The sequence below is a fragment of the Pogonomyrmex barbatus genome, unplaced genomic scaffold, assembly GCF_055798465.1.
Source record: "Pogonomyrmex barbatus isolate J1 unplaced genomic scaffold, ASM5579846v1 scaffold1, whole genome shotgun sequence".
Taxonomy (NCBI): Eukaryota; Metazoa; Arthropoda; class Insecta; order Hymenoptera; family Formicidae; genus Pogonomyrmex; species Pogonomyrmex barbatus.
In genome coordinates, this window is record NW_028297098.1 from 13,992,930 (window position 1) to 14,013,035 (window position 20,106).

Consider the following 20,106-nt stretch of genomic DNA (forward strand, 5'->3'; position numbering starts at 1 on the left):
CTCGCTGCTCAGTGTTGGGTGGTGTTGGGTGAAACATGTACTGGGTGTCTGTAAAGTTACCGCATTACTTTTGAATTTTAGATAATTTTAAATAATTTTCGTGATCATTAAAAATCACGGAAATAATAAAAAAATATCAAATGTATAATCGACTATTGATTTAAATCTTTAATCGTTTAAATGAATATTTTAGTAATACATTGTTAAATTTATGATTTTTTTTTTTATGACAAATCCCATTATAACAAATCATCCCATTATAATAGATCTCAGACATTATATTTTTATAAGATATCTTATGAAACTATCAGAAAGATATCATGACAACTTTAGTGATAGGAATTAATTGTTAGATAAATATATTAATTATGTAATGTTTATACTTAACTTTGTTTTTATTTATCTCTTATATATATGTATATATTGTATAAACGAAAATTTTTATTATTACCCAACTTTACAAACTTTGCAACTATATTGCAATATCATTACTGCAATATATATAATTGCAAAGCTTGTGCTGTAGTGGATCAATGGATGCCTTTCATCTTTGGTGACAAATCGATACAAGTATCTTGTCCTTGTCTTCATTGAATATCAAAAAAGATAGAACAATACTTGTGTGGACTTGCGTCACTGAAGGCACCCAATATGATCTTGTTGAAATATATATATTTAATTGGGATGTTTTTAACTGCGAGTATGTCATTTTGTAAAATGCCATCTATTGAGACAGAGGGTAAACTCCAAAAAATCAAATAATCATTTTCTTTCAGAGATCTATTTATCAAGTCAAGATGTTTTTAAAGATGATGTTTTTAGGATGTTTTTGAGATAGGCATGTTATCTAAAAATGCTTCATAAATTAATATACATATTTATGACATTATTTTATCGTATGTATTATCATAAAATTACAACTTTTTTATAGCTATTATTTTTATATGTAATCAAACATGTCTAGCATTTTTTTTTTTTGGAATTTTTTTATACAATAAATGTAAGGTAACTTGCATTTGCAATTTATCGAAAGAATGGAATTTGAAAATATTACAAAAAGATTTATTAAAAAATTTCATAAATCAAGTCGTGAATCAGAAATTTGTAAAGATATATTGATAGAAATAATTGATGGAAATAATTAATTATTAAAGTCTTTTCTTCTAAGATTTTTTTGGATTATTTAATTCTCTTATAAAAAAATTGTATGTACATGCACGTTTTATAAATACAATTTATGATTACGAGAAAATTTATTTTTTATAAAATATATATATATATTAACATTATAGACACCTTGTATATGTATACATAATACATGCTAAATAATTATGCAATCGCTCTGGTGGGAAATGACATTGGATATTTGATGCAGTAATCAAAGTGTAATTTATGGTGTCCGATATAATAATAATAATAATAATATAATATTAATTACAAGCATTAAGCGTTTTAATATTTGCTTCTACATCAACAAGGACTTCTTTTTTCTTTTTGGATTTATATTTAACATTGTTTCAGATAAGTTTTACAAAATGTCCTTATTATATTTTAATATTTGAAAAATAATTAATAAATAATATTTGATAAATTTATAAATTAATGAAAAAAAAAATCAAAAGCAAAATAAAAAAGATTATAGATATTAAGGCATATGTGGCGCGCGCGAAACATGCTCTTGATATTTTAGATCATGTATAAAAAGAAAATAATAGAATAGATAGATTTTTTCTGTTTTATTCTCTCCCATTACATAAGATGGTACGCATGTTCGAATTCGCTTGAACATAAATTTGAACGTTTGAGGCAACCGAAAGCGCAGAGCGAGAAGAGCTCACATACATTGCTCTTCTTTGTGTGCATATTTGTGGATTAAGTCCATGACTTGTCCTTAACAGTTGCGACATTGTGATGTTTGTGACAACGGAAAAAAAAGAATAAGGCGAAAGCTATTGCGTTGCTGCACATTTACAATAAATAGATTCAATTTTTTTGTCGATCATAAAAAAGCAGTTGAAGTATAATGACAATGGCATAGGACTCATTTTTTATAAACACTTCCTGTGTAATTATTTCTTTAACGCTCTCTTTTTACATAAATTTCTTGTATCAAAAAGTTTAATTTTTTTATTAAAAATCCTTATCTTTCTATTTATGTTTCAAAGAAATTCCCTCGCTCAAATTAGGACTTTAAGCTTCATTCCTCTATTCCTAAAGCCTTATACCCACGATGCTAGAAATCGATCTGAATCTCGGACAAAAAGAGAATTGACCAATCGCATTGATCAAGATTGGCCGAATTATTCAAATACAATTTCGGACTGATTTCTAGCATTGTGGACGCAAAGCTTAAGTCCATGACCACTTTCAGGCTTCTCTCCGCTTCTCTTCTTGCACGCAGCCATTGTTGCGAAAATAGATGGCGGCGAACAGGCGGGAAAGCTTGCGAGGAACCGATATGTAGATTGATCGATTGGAAAGATGCACGCTTTCTTGAAGACTGGAAAATTGGGCGCTCCGACAGAGGTGAAGAAACCTTCAACTTCTCGGGCCAAAGGTGACAAGAAAGACTTGACACCATGGGTGGAGAAATAGTGAGTGTGCGCTACCCAATTGGCAAGATTAACCTCTTCATCTTCACATAAAAAAATGCCCTTTAACAAGCTTAATTCTTTTTTTCTATTTTTATCTGTTATAATTTTCAACTTATTATCATAATTATAATTGTGTTTTCTTCTCGAAGATAAAAGGAATTTGGGATTAGAGGTTGTGTTTTTTTTCAAAGATAAAAGGAATTTGGGATTAGAAGTTGTTTTTTTTTTAAAAAGAATATCTTGTTTGCAGTCGACCAAAAAATGTCGACGATGTCGTGGAACAAACGGAAGTGGTGAATGTAATCCGACAAGCCATGGAACATGGAGACTTTCCTAACATGCTGTTTTATGGACCACCGGGTACTGGCAAGACCAGTATCATTCATGCAGCTGCTAGACAAATGTTCGGTAATATGTACAAAGAGAGAATACTGGAACTAAATGCCTCTGATGATAGAGGTATCCAGGTGGTGAGAGAGAAGATCAAATCCTTTGCATTACGTAGAGCTAATCCCAATAGACCAGAGTGAGTTTTTAATTCTTTTACAAAATTTTTAATTCTTTTGCTATTAAAGATCATTATAATGACTTTATGAATTATTCCTGTATAAGAATAATCAATAGTGGATCATGATGTGATATAAAAGTAACTAACCAATAATAATAATGATAATAGTTCTTGCAATGTCTATTTTTACAAATATATCTTTAAATAGGAATTATTGCTTTATTTTGATTATCATTATTATTATTTAAATGTCATAAGTACAACATTTTACAAACTTCCTTATTCCTTGCTTAAAAAATTTTGTCATTAATATGATTGTTTCTTGCAGTGCTTGACACGATGATAAATTTTTTCAAAAATAAAATCTCAAAAATCAACTAAAATATATAGCATTTAAAAAATATTTTATATAATTTACAAAAATTATTTCTGACATTGTATCTCTATGTTACTAAATTTTTTTTTCATTTTTTGGGAACTCATATGATATTTTAACATGTTATTAAATAAAAAATAAGTGCTATTTATTTACATCAAAGTATTAAACATTATCTATAATCAATGCCAATGATGAATCAGTAAAAGGTCTGATGACTGCAAAATTTCAGTATGTAATTTGTTCAAAAAAAGGCACATGTATTGTTATCAAGGAGGTCTAATAAAGTCTTTTAGTACCTCTTATTAGCAATAAAACAAAAAAGATGTTCATAAACAACAGAAAATCCATAAGATTAAGGAATTTTCTGAGAGGCATGAGCAAACAGTTTCAAATTTTAAGCATTCGCGTAAGTCATATAGATGTATAATTATTGACATTAATTATATTTTTTTAGATAAATTAGATTTTATTAAATGTTGTGATAAATATTAAATATGGTTAAATTTTGAATTGATTTTTATAATTTGATGTAAAATTTTACAAATTAAATTGAACTGACGCGGATACTTAAGAGTTGATCATCTCTTTTGAACATTTCACGCACTGTATTGCAGTTTATGATCAAAAACATGTAATCTGAGGCATAATATAATTCTTATTTACTTAAGTTTATAAAAATAAGTGGCAATAATAAATACTGGATAACAAATTGGTCATATAATTAAATAATTGAATTTTATTTTGTAATTATGCTAGAGACAATAAAATAAATTTAATTACTTTTTGTAAATTAATTTTTATATTTACAGTGGGAAGAAATGTCCACCATTTAAAATCATTATATTGGATGAGGCAGACAGTATGACCGGTGCTGCACAAACGGCTCTTCGTCGAATCATGGAAAAAGAATCACATAGTACGCGTTTTTGCCTGGTATGCAATTATTTGTCACGAATCATCAAGCCGATAGCATCACGTTGCACCAAGTTTCGGTTCAAGCCATTGAGCGATGAAAAAAGCATTGCCAGGCTCGAGTACATATGCAATGAAGAAAATCTAAAAGCTGACAAAAATGTCTTAGAAAAAATTGTTATAGCATCGGGTGGTGATTTAAGACAGGCTGTCATGTGTTTACAATCGATCACACGGTTGAAAGGAAAGGATTATGAAATCACTGTGGACGATGCACTCGACGTTATTGGAGTAAATATTCATTTTCATGAAAGTTATAAAAACTTTTTGTGTAATAAGATTGAGTAAAATTAGATTGTACATTTATTATTTTAGCTGATTCCTGATGATCATATTAACGCATTATGGAATGCTTGTGAAAAGGGGAGTTATACTGAAATTCAAAAGTTACTTGAGAATTTGCTGCTAGAAGGATATCCGGGATCACGGGTATTATCTTTATTATTTTCATACTCTATTAAATTATTAAGTACCAACGAAATGTTAAATAATTTATTGATAGCATAAAAATAATATTTAAATAATTATTTTATAATATACATATTATATCAGTTGAAATTACGCTACATTCTAGGTAATTGAACAATTGAATGAAAAAGTTATTTTTTCTGATGAATTTACTGACAAACAAAAAGCGATGATTGGCGACGCACTTGGTGTAAGTGATTTTCTTTGTATATATATATATATATATAAAGAATAATATGAGTAGAATATAAATAAAGCAATATATATTTTATTTTTCTTTTTTTAGGAATGCGATTACCGTCTAACGGAAGGAAGTGATGAGTATATACAGCTTTTACAAGTGTTTTCTACTATTTTAGTAGCATTTAAACAGTAAAACATCAGTTTGCTTTGGCGTGTTACATATTTATATTTGTAAGATTATGTTGCATAGTACTATAAAGATTTTCTATATTTTCATAGACTATAATATAATTCAACACTCTTCAAAATATATCAATTTAAATAAGAGAAAAGAAGAAATTTTTAGATTATAAATAAATTTTAGTTTTTCGATAAAAATTATCACGTTGATCCTTATTGCAGTTTTGACAATTTGCGAAAATGCATCTTGGATTACAGTTGTTAATTACGATTTTCGATTGACGGTTTTATTTCCAGCCAATCGCGATGCAGTGGTCTGTGCGATTGGTATTAGAATCGTCAATGGGAAGTGTAGCCAGTAACTCGTAGTCTGATTCGGGCTTTAAATTCTATGCACAATAAGGAACAGAGAATAAAACCTTTGTCCACAATACTAGAAATTGATCCGAGATTTCGGCTATTAATTAATGGCTATTTCAGCTAATTTGTATATACGCGATTGATCAATTTTTCTTTTGTTTGAAATTTCGGATAGATCGATTCTAACATCGTAGACAAGGCTTTATAAATGTGCTAGGAATATTAACATCTATAACTAGGTAAAGAATAAAACTAGAAGTTATAAATTAGTTTATCTAGTATATTTTATCTAAATATATATGTTCCTAAATATATTAAGGGTCGGCAGGAGAGACTATGGAGACCTCTATCGGAGATGAATTCCTTTTCATCCATATTACGGCCAAAATACTGCGAGAAAAGTTATATAATTATGATATTTATAATCAGAATATTTGCCTGACGAAAGCTACAGAGCGATTTTTATAAGAAAATGTGTGAAAATAAATAATTCATTTTATGCGTAAATAGATTTGCACTATAGGACAATAAGGTGCAAATATTTTCATCTATTGTAAATTTTTTTTTAAGAACAAAATTGCAAAACCCGCTCTGTAGCAAGAATCATAATTTTATAAAAAATACATAGAAAAAGGCTCATGGTAGAATATTACTTCTACGAGACGATATATGGGTGTACTCAAATATATATCTGCACTGTAAATAAGGAGTAGATAGTTACATTTATTTTAATTATTTAAGAGCTAAATTGCAAAATTGGCTCTGTAGGTATCTTTGTAATTGTAAAAGAAATTATCTTAGCAAAGTTTCATGACGAAACATCGTTTCTATAAAACAAAATATAATTGAGTACAGATATATATCTGCACTGTAAATAAGGAATAGATAATCATTTTCGATCAAGTCGGAGTTAGTCCGTCACTCCTGCCGACCCTTAAGAACACCAGCGCCACAATTCACTAGGAAATCTAGGAGTTCCATAGTAGCCAATGCCACAAATACGCGAGTGAAATGTCCCTATAATTTATTTGATATTTAATTCCTTTAGCTTTATAAAACAAAATATTATCACATAGAATCGAACCGTCAGATATGTATCACGATAAGCTCTCGAAGGATTCTCGACGTATATGAAAAGGAAGACTTTCGATTATATAAATAAAAATGATTCCGGCGTCGCTGGAAACGGGGCTCTCAGTAGGCCCCAACATCGTCGGCGACGGGCGCGTTCGCTGAGCACCACTGACGTTCGGCGTGTAGGGGCGTCGTTGCTACTGCGTGCAATGTGTATCGTGTAGGCGTTGGCGAGGAAGGAGGCGAGAGCCGCGAGACCGCTGTCGCCGCCACTCGCTCTCTTTCTCTCGGGGACGTGTCGTCCGGGAAGAGAAAAGAAAGACAGCGTGTGCTCGTGTTCGGTAACCGGTGCCACGTTCGGCCGCACGTGCGTCATTTCGTCCGCGAGGAGTCCTCTCGTCACAGGCGTTTGGTTCCCTTTGGTTCCGAAAGAAGAAACGGCTCTAACGCTCTCTTGCTCTCGCTCTCCGCCCCCCCCCCTCCCTCTCCCTTTCCAATCAGCGTATTCTGTGCCTCTAAAGTGCTAGTCTAGCCTCATTTCCTGACGGAGCCACGTCTCCGCGTCCCGATAGCACGGGTGTCCCGGTGATTATTGTTATTCCGCGAGTAGTGGTCAAGGAAGGTCGCCGCCGACGCCTCTCCCCCGTGCGAACGGCGTCCCCGTGGTGTCGTGTCGCGTCGCAAAAGAAAGGGGAACGGACGGGACGGGCGAAGGAACGGGGGCGTGTACGACGCCCGTCCTCACTGCCGCCGCCTGCAACATCGTCCTTCGCTACGTCGTTTTGGAGTAGCGACGTTTCGGAACACGTCGCTCTACTCGGGACAGCTCCCTCTCTTTCTCTCGCTCGCTAGCGTAGAGGTCGTGACTTCCGGAGAGAAAGGAGAGACAGAGAGAAAGAGAAAGAGAAAAGAGAGAGAGAGAGAGAGAGAGAGAGAAAGAGAGTGAGAGGACTACTCGCGAGAGCGGAATATTGCGAGAAAGGCGTGCTGACCGCGTTCCTCGCCGTGGCGAGCAGGACCAAGCGGCAGTAGGTGCATTTTTGTGATTCTCGTGACACTTCCCGACGTTCCTCATCTCTCCTCAAAGCGGGTCCACAACTAGCCGCAACGGTCTCATTGTCCGATACAAGGATACTCTGTCCACCTGTCCCTTCAACGGACGATTCATTATACGGGATAAAGGAGCATTAAGTACGGGTGGACCGAAGGATATTTTCGGCGGAATCAACAAAGATCGCGGTATGTTTCCGTCGAAAGGACGTTAAGAGGAAGAGGAGAAGGAAGAAGACGAGCCGCGGATCTTCTCGCGAGAGATGTTCGGCGCCCTGAAGGGAGATCCGACCGGCGAAGCGGGCGGCTAGTTGCGGCGGTACATCCTGCCGCATCCTGCGCTCCTCCCGGCGAGGTCGACGATCCTGACGGTCCTCGCAGACGTTACTTCTCCTTCGTGAAGAGATACATATTTGGACGTCGCCAAAATTTATATATTGTTCGGAAAATCCTCTGTTATCGGGGAGAAAGGACTCTCGAAGCCGCAACCGGTGCTTCCATGTGCGCACCAAGATCCTGAGGGTGAGCGTGCGAGGCTTGACAAGACCTCGAGCGGAGGTCGAGTCGTCGACGTCGGGAAGTCGATCGCTCAATCGGATCGAGTGCGATCACACTCAGGAAGATCATTCGAAGATTTTCGGAAAATTATCGGCGTGGCCATCCGTTCTCGAGATCGTCCCACTGTGTGTGTTCCCGTTTCGGACGTCCCGTTCCTACGTTGGATCCTGCTGGATAAAGGCGTGGATGATACCGGTGGACCCGCGCGGGGACCACACGGCAGAAACGACGACGACGACGACGGCAGTCACGAGGCGGATCGTGTTTCCTGCGGCAGTAACGGGTGTCACGGCTGATACGTGGAATGTGACGGGGGACGACGCGCGCGGAGTAGCGAGTCGTAGAAAAGGTAAGTCCGCGGGGAGAGACAGATGAGAGTTCCGCGAGTACGCAACGTGTACGCGTGCACACGTTGGGATACGTTGGTATAACGCGGTATGAAGCTCGAGTTCCCGAGACTGCTCGATTGGCCGAACATGCTCGAATTCCGAATCCTCTCGAGAGACTCACGGGAATACATATACCGAGTGTCCTATTCGAGTATTCTCTTTGAGCAATCGTCATAGCATGGGACTCTCAGCGCGGCTGGCCGGCCGGTTGGTTGGTTGGTTGGTTGGTTGGTTGGTTGGTTGGTTGGTTGGTTGGTTGGTTGGTTGGTTGGTTGGTTGGTTGGTTAGTTGGTTGGTTGGTTGGTCGGTTGCTCGGTCCTTCCGATATCGAGCAACGCGGCAACCTACCGCTTTCTGTTTAATAATGGAATGAAGGGCGTCAAACTTGAGAAATGCAAATGCATAATGCATATGGAACTTTCTTATAACTTTGCATGGTCTTTAATTTAATGAAATTTTAACACACTTCATCGAGACTTTGATCCTAATACAAAGAGAAGAAAAGTGTATCGTTATGTATACTTTCCTTGGAAAAACCTGGCAAATCTGGAAGTCTTTGAAATTTTCTTCTTTTATTTTTTGAAAATCAAGAAATCTCATGGAATTTTAGAGTTTAGAATTTTTAAAAAGTTTGTCTTTAAATTTAAATTATGCTCTTCTTTGAAGAAATCGGTAAAGTTATGAACAAATGAAGTATGAACAAATTTTTATTAAAAATGATTTTATTTTCATGATTTAAGTTGTCGGCAATCGGCATTCATAAATTGTTTAAATTAGCAAATCAGTACGACATATACATTCGTTTTCTTGTACATTATATATGATTTGTGAATTTTTATATAGAAAATTTTATGATGATCGCTTGATCACTCTCATCAGAGCGATCAAGTCAAAATATGCTATATATTTTATACTTAGATATTAAACAGTTTTTCTTTAGAAAATTTTAGAGTGCACACTAATATAAATTTATTTCAAAGTTGCATTTGAATTCTATAATTTTCTTTTGAACTTTTTGAATGGAAATATCTGAAAAATTCAAGAAATTGTCAGGAAATATTTTTATAAAATTTAAGTAAGCATATTAATTTTATGTAAAACTTTAAATCTTCATATATTTTTGGAATATTAAATTTTATACTCATTAAATTTTAATTAATAGAATTTCATTAGGATCTATCGTGAAATACAGAGAGAAAATGTGTGTGTGTGTGTGTGTGTGTGTGTGTGTGTGTGTGTGTGTGTGTGTGTGTGTGTGTGTGTGTGTGTGTGTGTGTCAATCTCTTTGTTAAAATTATTATATTAAAATTATAATATTTCCTACTCGTACTTAATTAAAATTTTCTACTAAATAATATTTCCTACGTTGGATTCTTTCTTTAGGTGTCTTTAAATCATAAATATTACATACATCTTAAAATCCTCGCGTTTCGCAGATTTCAGTTTCCCCAAATTCTTGCATATTTAAAATCTGAAATTCTTTTCAGATTCAAAGAGCCGTCAGGCTCATACTAAACGCTTCGATTATTCGCTTTTGGCTAATTTTGAGTTGTTAAATTAAATAAGCATTCAAACGCTAAATCTGAAGTTAATAAGTTCAGACGCGCTCTCCTTCGCTTCCAGCGGTCTTCTCGCGATTGGTAGTCCCGAATTCTCTTTTCAGTTATAAAATGAAAACTAGAACGTATGAGCGTTTCGAAAATAGTCATACCCGTCGATTGATTATTCACGTGGATTTCACGCGGTCGCGACCCCGGTACACCGCGTGTTGCACGATGAATGATTATCGCGAGATTCGGTGTTATTTGCATTATCGGTTTAGACGGGACCAACCAATCACGGTGGGCAAAATCCAGTTAATTATGTTATACTGATGAAGCTATTCGTCGTCCTCGATCGACTTGCAAGATGAAAAAGTAGGTCTTTGAACTTCTGCGTTATCGTTCTCAAATTAGATCCGCGCAGACGAATAATCGACTGTCGTCCACACGAAAGAGCAAACGAATTATAATTAAAAATAAATTATGTCTATTTATTAATGCATCATACTGATATATAAGAGAGATATTCATCATGGAAATTATTAGTAAGATATTTAATGTAACAAATAATAAGATAATTAATGTAACAAAAAAACACATGCATTTATTTATCTTCCGATCCAAGATTAATAGGATTTATCTCGGATTTATAAAAGATAAGATACAATAAAAGATAAAGATAAAAGAAATTTATACATTTTAGTCGTACATTTTTAAAGTACGTAAGTATCAATATTTTCGAGATGCGATAAAAAAATTAGCGAAAAGCTTGATTTATTTATTCGATGACATTGGACATTTCGGAAAGTAAATAAATCACTACGCAAGTGGAATAACACAAAGGGAAACCGTGTCAAAATCAAATTTCGTATTTATGTAGAATAATCTCTAATTGCAGTACCGAACGAATTCTAAAATAATCCCTGAGACCCTCGCGTGTTTTAATTAATTTTAAATCGCGATCAATTAATCATCAAATGACAGTCGATTTGTATAAATCGCATTTAATTTAATTACATGATATGTAATAAAAGAATCATCATGATTTCGCAAATTTATGAGTCGCGCGTTTAATTATCATCAATCATTGTGTAGCCCTCTTATAATTAAATTAAAAAAAAACCAGTAGTTAAATATCGGCGCAGTTAAATAGCGTCTTCAGATTTGTCTCGATCGCGTACCAAGCGTCCGCCGCGCGACAAGAGAAGTTCCGTGCGGCAAAGGAAACGGCATTCCGGCGAGTCCAGAAAACGAAGTTCGTCTTTCGCTTTATCAGACGGTGCGTCGTCGCGGGATCGATAACGAAGCCAGGCGTATTTATCCCCGAGAGCAAGTCCAGATCCGGCGCGCCGCGATAAAGCTCGGAAGTTAGTATCTTTTATCTCGGGAAGAGAACGGGGCTCACGCGCGCGCGAGAGAGAGAGAGAGAGAGCCCCTTTTCTCCCTTTTCTTCCCTCCTCTCCCTCCCCCCTGCTCTCCACTTTTCGTGCTTCTAATTAAGCCGCGGTCGTGCCGAGAGAAGTACAAGCCGGAAATAGAAAATTAGAACGCACCGCTGCCGCCGTTGTCGCCGTCGTGCGAGATTTGAGTCTCCTTTTCCGGATTTGAAAGCTCGACGTGGGAGTCAAAAATTCGCCAAAAGGTCACCGTAAGACTTGAGAGGGATCTAACGTTCGAACGTTTCGAACTCAACTGAATATAAATATTTATCAGGATCTCGAAGTACGTGGGACATAAATTTTGCGTTCCAATTGGGATTTATTTGAGTATATTAATATGAAGATCGTATGTCAAACTTGACAGGACCAACGACGAACTGTTTCCTCTGACAGAAATTTTATCTATCCGTATTGTATTTCTATATGTATTATTATTACTTTTTATAGTCCGAAAATGAGAAATGAAATATAAAACGCAAGTAGATAGTGTTACTCTTACAATTCTATGTCTCCCATGTTATTTTATTCTCTCATATTTCTCATTGCGCCTCGTGTTTTACTATTCTGTTTCGTAAAGGAGATGATCTTTCTAATATTTCAAAAGTTCAGTTATTTTATTTTATAATTAATTTTATATACATTTATAATTTTTTCTTTTTATAATTTTACATAATTTCGTATTAAGTTATGTTCGCGCATTGCTCGATAACATTTAAGATCACGGGATTCGATAACGTTCAGACATTCGCAATTATGTCGCCGATCGAACGACCCTCTGTCGCGTACGTGTCTATCATCGGGGGCGGAAGTTCGTCGCAGCTTCCCTTCGATTCACCGCCGTGGGCCGCGGATCGCTTTCAATTTCCCCGACTTTCCCCCGACTGACGGGCGGCAACTTCGCAATCGCCTACCGTTCGTCATGAGACAATGTCTCATCCCTTTCCCCTCTCGACAAACGCCCCTGCGCGCGCTCGATATCACCCGGTATCGCGTCCGCGTAATTTCGAGTGGACGACGCGCACCATAACTTACGGCCCCGTCGAGGATATTACCGCACGAAGGGGGTCGAAAGCACCCCCCCCCTCCCTCTCCCCCCCCGGGTCACCGCGCGGAAAATAAAGCTTGTAAACTTGTCGGACGCGTGCAGCATCCCGGCCTCTTCAGATCGAATTACGTCCCCTGTCGCGGGACGCACGAAAAAAGAAGCGCGAGTAATCCCGCGTGTGTATCTTCTCGTATCTAATTGTCTAATTAATGTAATTAGTCGCTCTAGAAAATTACTCTTGAATATTTCCGTATTACTTTATTCCCGGCGACATCGAAAGTTCGCCCGAATTTTTTCATGCCACTTCCGAGAGTGGACGGAGGGGACGGTATTTCTTTTTTTACCATTATTAATGAAATAACGTAACTTTCTTTTCCATGACGACTGGTCCGAGCGAAAACTTTTCCTCGTGTCAACCATAAACACTCTCTGATAGCCGAGTTCCATTAACGTAATTAATTTGTTCGCTTGAATCACGTCGCGTTTAGTAGTTCTTTCATGTTACTTTCATGTGACGCCAGTAAATATAATTATAAATAATGCTGTAATATATAAATTTCATTCAAGTTATGAAATTATTTATAATTATATTTCCAGTAACATCAAAGTTAACTATTAATTTAATAGTTTAATTACACAAATTAATTATTACTTTCACATAACAATTTTAGCATTCCTGCATGCGATGCGTTTTGAAACTACTTTACCTTCAATGAAATTTTTTATAAAAAAATTCATATAAATTAGAAGTATATATAGAATTGCACTACGATATATATCTATACGAATTATAGATAGAAAATATATTATATATTAAATTATTTATTTAAGGAGAAATGTATAAGAAATCCTATCGATGTGTATCCTCCCTTTTGCGGTGTAAAACAGTTTCCTATTGGTTCCGCAATATAATTTTCTTTTCTGCAACGCTTTCTTCGGATGTAACCACGAAGTCTGTCCGACGGTCTGTTGAAATGACATCCAGCGTTCCGCGCTCTCCGCTGCAACTGACTTTATTGAACCGACATATTTAACGTTCATAATGACTGGGTTGCCGACGACCGCGGCGATTGTTAACCGCGGAAATAGCGCTGTCAGTGTCACATGCCACGCCGGCGATTGCCGCTACACGGTAAACTACCCCGGCTACACTGAACCCCCCGCTGAATTATGCTGATTTTTATTCAAAACACGCCGAGCGCTTTATCCGAAATGTCAACGCGCTAAATGAGAGGAATAATAATCGCGGTTACGTTAATTAATCCACGTTAATTTTACCTAAACGGGCCTAAAGAGAGCCCAGAGATCTCTTCTATTATAAAAATTTTTTGTTGGAAGTAGAAGAGAGAATAAATAAAAAAACAAATATATATAAAAAATTCTAGTTCTACGTTCACTAATATAATTTATGAAACATTTATAAAAGATTCTTTTTTTAAATTCTGTCTGTTCATTCACTTACACTACATTCATGAATTGAAAAAAATGTCCATTAAAAAAAGAAATGCAACTTATAATTTAAATATATTATACGCAGCATACATATGTGTAAATATCGTTACATTAATATTTTTTATTGTCACATATAATCTAATATCATTTTTAAAAGCATTTTTTTCATTAAAATTGAAAGCGCAAGCGATCATAATAATAAAAAAAAGTTAATTTAATAATAAATAAAGTTACAGCTGATATGTGAATACCGTGTATAATTAGTTGTATATATTAATGAACATTTTTTTTTTCGAGACGCGCGAGGATATAACTGGAAAAGCGCAACAGTTTTAGCAAACTATTTTATCACTCTCAATAAAAATACCGTCGTCGTGGGAGGGGTTGATAGTATCGGTTATCATTTTTATCTCGCGGGAGGGGGGGAGGGAGCGGTCTGTCGGCGTACGTTAAAGTGCATCGCGCACCAATTTCTCAGAAGGGACGGCTGCGACGTGACACGCGTTCTCGCATTCGCGTTATCTTCCATCCGTCTTGCGTCTGTTGCAAAAATTGCACGCAATTTGGCGAAGCAAACAACAAACGGCGCGATATAACGCCCGCCGTTTCAATTTCATTGCTCCGTTTAGCTTTTCCTTCAGTCGCCGCGGATCTCAGGATAACGGATAACTCGATGTTATTGTTAACTTCAGCAATTAACATGTACGAGGTAGTTACGTTACGCAAATTATGTTTACTCAGACAATTTGCGCTTAATATTTTCGACAAATTTTTCTTTTTTTTTTTTTTTTGAATATCGTTTGAAAAGAAGAAGCGACACACGCGATAATCAGAAATTTTATTAGAGGGAATAAAGTACGTAACGGTAAATTTATATGTTACGATTAAAGACCCAGTTTTTCGTGAACGACATAAATGCAACAGTTAAATTCAAGTTCGGGACTTCGTTAATTCGGCGTGATAAACGTCAGGATTTTCGGAATTCTCGGAGTTCATTTCCGCTTCGTCGTTCCACCCGCATTTCTGCGGTCCGATGGTGCGTTTAGGATTAATAATAAAGGAGAGCTACTTCGGCGTAAAGAGTCAGGTTGTTTCTCCGATAAAAGGAGAAGTGGTGTAGCCTCCGTGTCGCGCTCTACGTCCCTCCCCAGTCGACGCCTTTTAATCATTCACGCGATTAGGTCTCGATCGCGCGCTAAACGCAATCCCCGTCGTTCCTCCAATGGCAATGACCGTATCTATAATTCAACCGAAATTCCAATAAAAGGGCACGTGTACACGTGAGAAGGAAAAAGTCGGGAAGCGCCCACACGTGGGAAAGTATTCTGAGTAAATGCAGTTCGCGAAGAAATATGTACACACGCCCGCGCGCGCGCACGCACACACACACACACACACACACACACACACACACACACACACACACACACACACACACACACGTATAATAAAATCAAAATTAAATTATATTTAAATTATACATAAAATAACATCAGACATTTGGAGCGTAATGAGCTACCTGCGCTCGTGTCTACGATAAAATCACGTATAAATTTGTTTAAGCGCCGTTGCGCGTGCAATTACACATGCGTGAATTACGAATAATTAATCTGAAATTTAAATGCGCGTTTACGCGATCTAAATTATTAGCGAAATCGCGAGGTGCGTTTGCACAATACGGGCTTTTTGCGACCGCCGTATTTCGATATACTACCATAATACCAGATGCCGATATTGCGTTAAATTGCTCGCGCGCGTGCAAGTTAATGGCGAATGATAACGCAACGGCCCGAAACAGGCATTACATACGATAACGCACAGTTGTTTCAACATTAAGTATGTACGCGTTTTAGATCGAACGTTTAAATTGTCTAAGCGAGAAATACCATTAAACGTTCGAGGAACGCGACAGTGGGTGGAGCTGGGAGGGAGGAGACTACAGTGTTGAAACATCGTGAGAAACACTGCAAAATGAGAGAGAAAGAGAGAGAGAGAGAGAGAGAGAGAGAGAGAAAGAGAGAGACAGGAAAGACAGGTGCGGCCAAACAGGAAATCGACACGAACCGATTAGGGCAATCAAGCGGAATTCTCAAGTAGCGCGTAATCGGAAATACCTGAGCTGCGTCGCTGAAATTCAGCCCAAGATTGCAGCTCCCTTCCCCCCCCCCGCCCCCTCCCACCCCTCCGGCCCCATTAGCGCTGATTCAGCGCATGGTGAATAGTAGCGGCTCGAGTCGACCCGACTGACCCGAATGAATTTATCAGAGGGGGACCCGGCGAGAGGATGTCGCGCTTTCCTCCCCTTTCTCCCCCGCTGTTCTCTTTCCACCACCAATTCGTCCGGCTAATTTTGAATCGTGCCACGAATTTCGAATTCGGACGTACGTTTCGTACGTCGATGTCTACGCGATTTCGATCGGCCCAAGACGAAGTACGATTTCGCAGTTGGTGCACGTTTCGTAAAAAAACAAAAAAAAAAAAGAATTTTCATAAAGAAATGGAACCTTATTCTTAAGTTAATTTCGGAATTAGCGGTTTAATTATTGAAGTATTCATCACATCAAAAATTTTCAATACAGATATTCCAGGTATCGACCAGACATAGTTTTGCGAATATACATTCGGGATTCTATTAATTATTCCAACCGAAAATAGCGATGGCCGCGCGTGTACTCGGCCTTTCAGTTTCGGAAATGGCCACGCAGGCTCGTGGCCAAGCCTCCCCTGTCGGCGAATAATGGCGTTTTCCGAAATGCACGAAGCGAAAAACCGCGAATGCGCGAATAGGAGCCGACTTTGCGTCGCCGTGATGCGCCGCTTTCACCGAGGCGAGCATATTGGATTGGGACAACTTCTTAATGCCCTATTTCCCCGGGCATTATTGTGCAATATCTGCATTCCGCTGCAATTGCACCATCGTAGCGTCCCGGCAGCCGCCGAAATATCGGGCGCACTCGCGGAAAAGCGCATCGCGCGAAATGGCGCATCAACGATAAGCAGACTCATTTCGCGAAAAGCTCCCGTATTTTGCGGATGCAGATGCAGGTGCGAGGGAAAATTATTAGATAATTGAAGATTGTATAGAGCCCAAATTAATTATAAAGATTCTAAGAGGATTATTCTAGCTCTCATAATACGTATTGTTAAACTTAAAATTAATGGAAAATATTAGGAGGTATCATATACAAAGTGTGTAAAAAGTAAAGATCAATCGCACGGGAGATGTTTGGAAACCCAAAAACAAGAAAGAAAAGTTGGTATGAACGTAGATCCGGAAATGCGTTGTTTTTGAGTTATCGCCATAAGATGAACTTTTTTCTTTTTTTTTTTTTCTTGAGTCCCATTCATCTCCCGAGTAATTGACCTTGGCTTACAGAACACTATGTATATCGTTCGAAATAATACAAATCACTACTACTGGGTTGACGAACGGAAAATAACGCAGATATCTTTACATCTTTAAGGATCCAAAGGTAATTCGGTAAAATTGCGAATCTCTTAACGGGTCGCGACACACGAATGACAGTCGTACGATCGTTAATTAAGCACGATGTGCCCCGGCATTCATCTCTCCCGTGTCCATTCAGCACTTTTGTCCCGCGGCGCCCCATCTAATATCTCACGGGCGAAACGTACGTTCGTTTTTACGGGACGCCCGTCTCATCCGACACTTCCGCGGCGTCTTCGGGGCGCCCCTGTGCGAGAGGAAAAAAAGGTGGAGGACCTTCTATACGACGTCACGCCGGAATTCTTCCTAGGAGCCAGGAAATGGCTCTCATCTTCGATGGCTTCCTGCCTGCGACAAAAAGAAATCGCCCGCGCGCGCACGTTTCTCGTCGTCCCCTTTGCGTTTTCTCCCGTACCTCATCCCCCGGCACCTTTGTTCCCAGGGACGCGTCGCGACCCACTCGAGATCTGCAGAATGCGACTGCAGAATGCGGAGTGTTTCGCCGTTTGTCTCGCTGCCACGAGCAACCGGAAGCGGTGAACCGGAGAACGCGGAAACACACGGAAACGCCGCCCCCCCCCCCTCCCCCGTTCCGCGCGATCGGCGATGTTAATCCCGCGCTAAACGTGACGTTCGAGCGACGGATTCCCAAAGCCGTTAATCGGACGGCGAGATAAGTGGTTCGACATTTTTCACGCCGATGATGAAAGATGAAGATTGATGGATGGATACGCGGTGGGATTTATGCAGAATGTAGGAGGGCTTTGGAGAAAATTAATTCAGGAATCCCGTAACCGTCTCGCACACGCGTTTCCGGAATTACTTGGCTCACGGATATTAATTACGGAAATGTAATTCTATCGGTATGGTACAAACAGACAAATTTGTAGCGTGAAAACATTACAACGATTTTCGATCTCGTTTTCTTCTCGTTTTTTCTTTTTTTTTTTTCCTTTTTTACAATATAGATATTATGTATCCTTTTATTACACACGTGCGAGAAATGTCTCTTTTATAATGGATTTTAATATTGGATATTTGCTTGCAACATAGTGTGAAATATCATACTATTATTTGTTTGTACATTTTAACATGAGAAATCAGTTTCGAATTGCAGTTTTTCACAAGCGGATTTTCACAAAAAGATAATTACGTCGAGCAAAAATGTTATTTCGATTGATCAGTTTTACAAGATATAAATTTTTATATAATCCGTCAAAAAATTCATATTCGTTTGATCGTATTTGTCTCTTCGTTTGAACTTTGCTTCGTTTGAAATTACTCCTTCCCCCTTTAGACCTCTCGATTTTTCCACGCTTCAAAGTTGTTCGACCGACACAATACACCGTCAACGTAAAGCCTTGCGATTTTCTCCCCTGCCTAGTCGATCCTGTGCACCCTTGTGTACTAATATACAATTGTGTGTATAGGATGTTCCAAAATCAACGGGTGTCTTCTTTTATGATGGGATCGTTTAGAGTACCCTTGCAGTTCCCCAACGATAAATCAGGAAATAAGGAATTCTTGTGGAATTCTTTTCAAAATTATTGTGAGAGAAAGAGAGGAGGAGAAGGGAGGGAGGGAGGGAGGGAGAGGAGAGGGGGAGAGAGAGAAAAAGAGAGAGAGCATAAATAACGAAATCACAATCCTTGATTAATCCTCAGATAAAATTTGCCTCGATGAAATTTTATTTCGACAGGATTTCGTTACGCAAAGATGCGTGAAGAGCCGAGGATGGTCTTTCGAGCTTCGGTCTCGACGTCGAGTGGAAAATTCGACGAGAGAAAAGAAGAAGAAACTTGATTGACGAAAGGACGACTCACGATGATTTTCGGACACTCGGTATATGGCGAGTACGTGCGTGACGCACGCCGTCTGGTCGCGGGGATCACGCACATGCGTGCATTCCCATGTTCCTACGTTCATTCATTCAAGCACACATCGATCTCGTTGTGCGACGCCGTAGCGAGAGAACGTGGAGAGAGACGGGGGGGGGGGCTACGACAGCGCGTTGTCGGAGGGACAGGAGGGGAATTGACAGCGGGGAGAACGGACGTATGTCGGATAGACGAAAAGATTAAGCGGAGAGAGCAATGAGAAGCAATGGGAAGGATGGATCGCGAATTGGAGGGCGGGGAGGGGGATGGGGGAGACAGGGGGCCCGCACCGCACCGCGCTGATCCCGTAATTTTTCTCCGGCCGGCCGGGGTACGTCGCTTTTCCGCGAGCGGATTTATACAGACGAACGATTCGCGGCGCAGATAAGCATCGTGCGGCTGTGGCGTCGATTATTTAACGACCGATGACGGAATTCTCCGAGAGAGAACGTTCACAGCAAGTATTCGCATCCACTGTCTTTTGTTATTATTACCGTGCGTTGGTCAATACGCAACGTAATTTAATAAAGGAAAATTGTGTGTATTAATAGCGACGGTGCGATCTTGTTATTATCGATAGGTTATTGTC

General features: G+C 38.4%; 2 protein-coding genes across 12 annotated transcripts in view; both read left to right on the top strand.

The window, feature by feature from the left end:
- The first annotated feature begins 2,378 nt into the window (after positions 1 to 2,378).
- Positions 2,379 to 6,151, top strand: LOC105431864 (replication factor C subunit 4). 3 transcript variants are annotated; one of them, XR_016139974.1, is made up of 8 exons: positions 2,379 to 2,594; positions 2,845 to 3,120; positions 4,291 to 4,684; positions 4,769 to 4,882; positions 5,028 to 5,111; positions 5,208 to 5,335; positions 5,507 to 5,883; positions 5,964 to 6,151. XR_016139974.1 is itself a non-coding variant. In XM_089080276.1 (7 exons), exons 1-6 carry the CDS (start codon positions 2,482 to 2,484, stop codon positions 5,295 to 5,297), a joined length of 1,071 nt encoding a protein of 356 aa, XP_088936402.1. In that variant the 5' UTR covers positions 2,379 to 2,481; the 3' UTR covers positions 5,298 to 5,335; positions 5,507 to 6,151. The 3 variants fall into 3 exon arrangements, 2 of the variants coding, with proteins under 2 accessions (XP_088936402.1, XP_011644634.2); XM_089080276.1 differs by having other exon boundaries at positions 5,507 to 6,151; XM_011646332.3 differs by lacking the exons at positions 5,507 to 5,883; positions 5,964 to 6,151 and having other exon boundaries at positions 5,208 to 5,380.
- Positions 6,152 to 8,569: 2,418 nt separating this feature from the next.
- Positions 8,570 to 20,106, top strand: part of p120ctn (adherens junction protein p120) — a 41,083-nt gene continuing 29,546 nt past the window's right edge. For 2 of the 9 annotated variants that reach the window (XM_089080181.1, XM_011646333.2), the window contains exon 1: positions 8,570 to 8,675. Coding sequence is in view for 5 of the 9 variants with exons in the window: in XM_089080166.1 (XP_088936292.1) it covers positions 19,943 to 19,974 (32 nt within the window). In the remaining 4 variants the exon portion in view is untranslated. Of the gene's footprint in view, positions 8,676 to 19,875; positions 19,975 to 20,106 lie in introns of those variants that run through there. The other 7 variants (XM_089080172.1, XM_089080177.1, XM_011646338.2 and 4 more) reach the window with 6 other exon arrangements.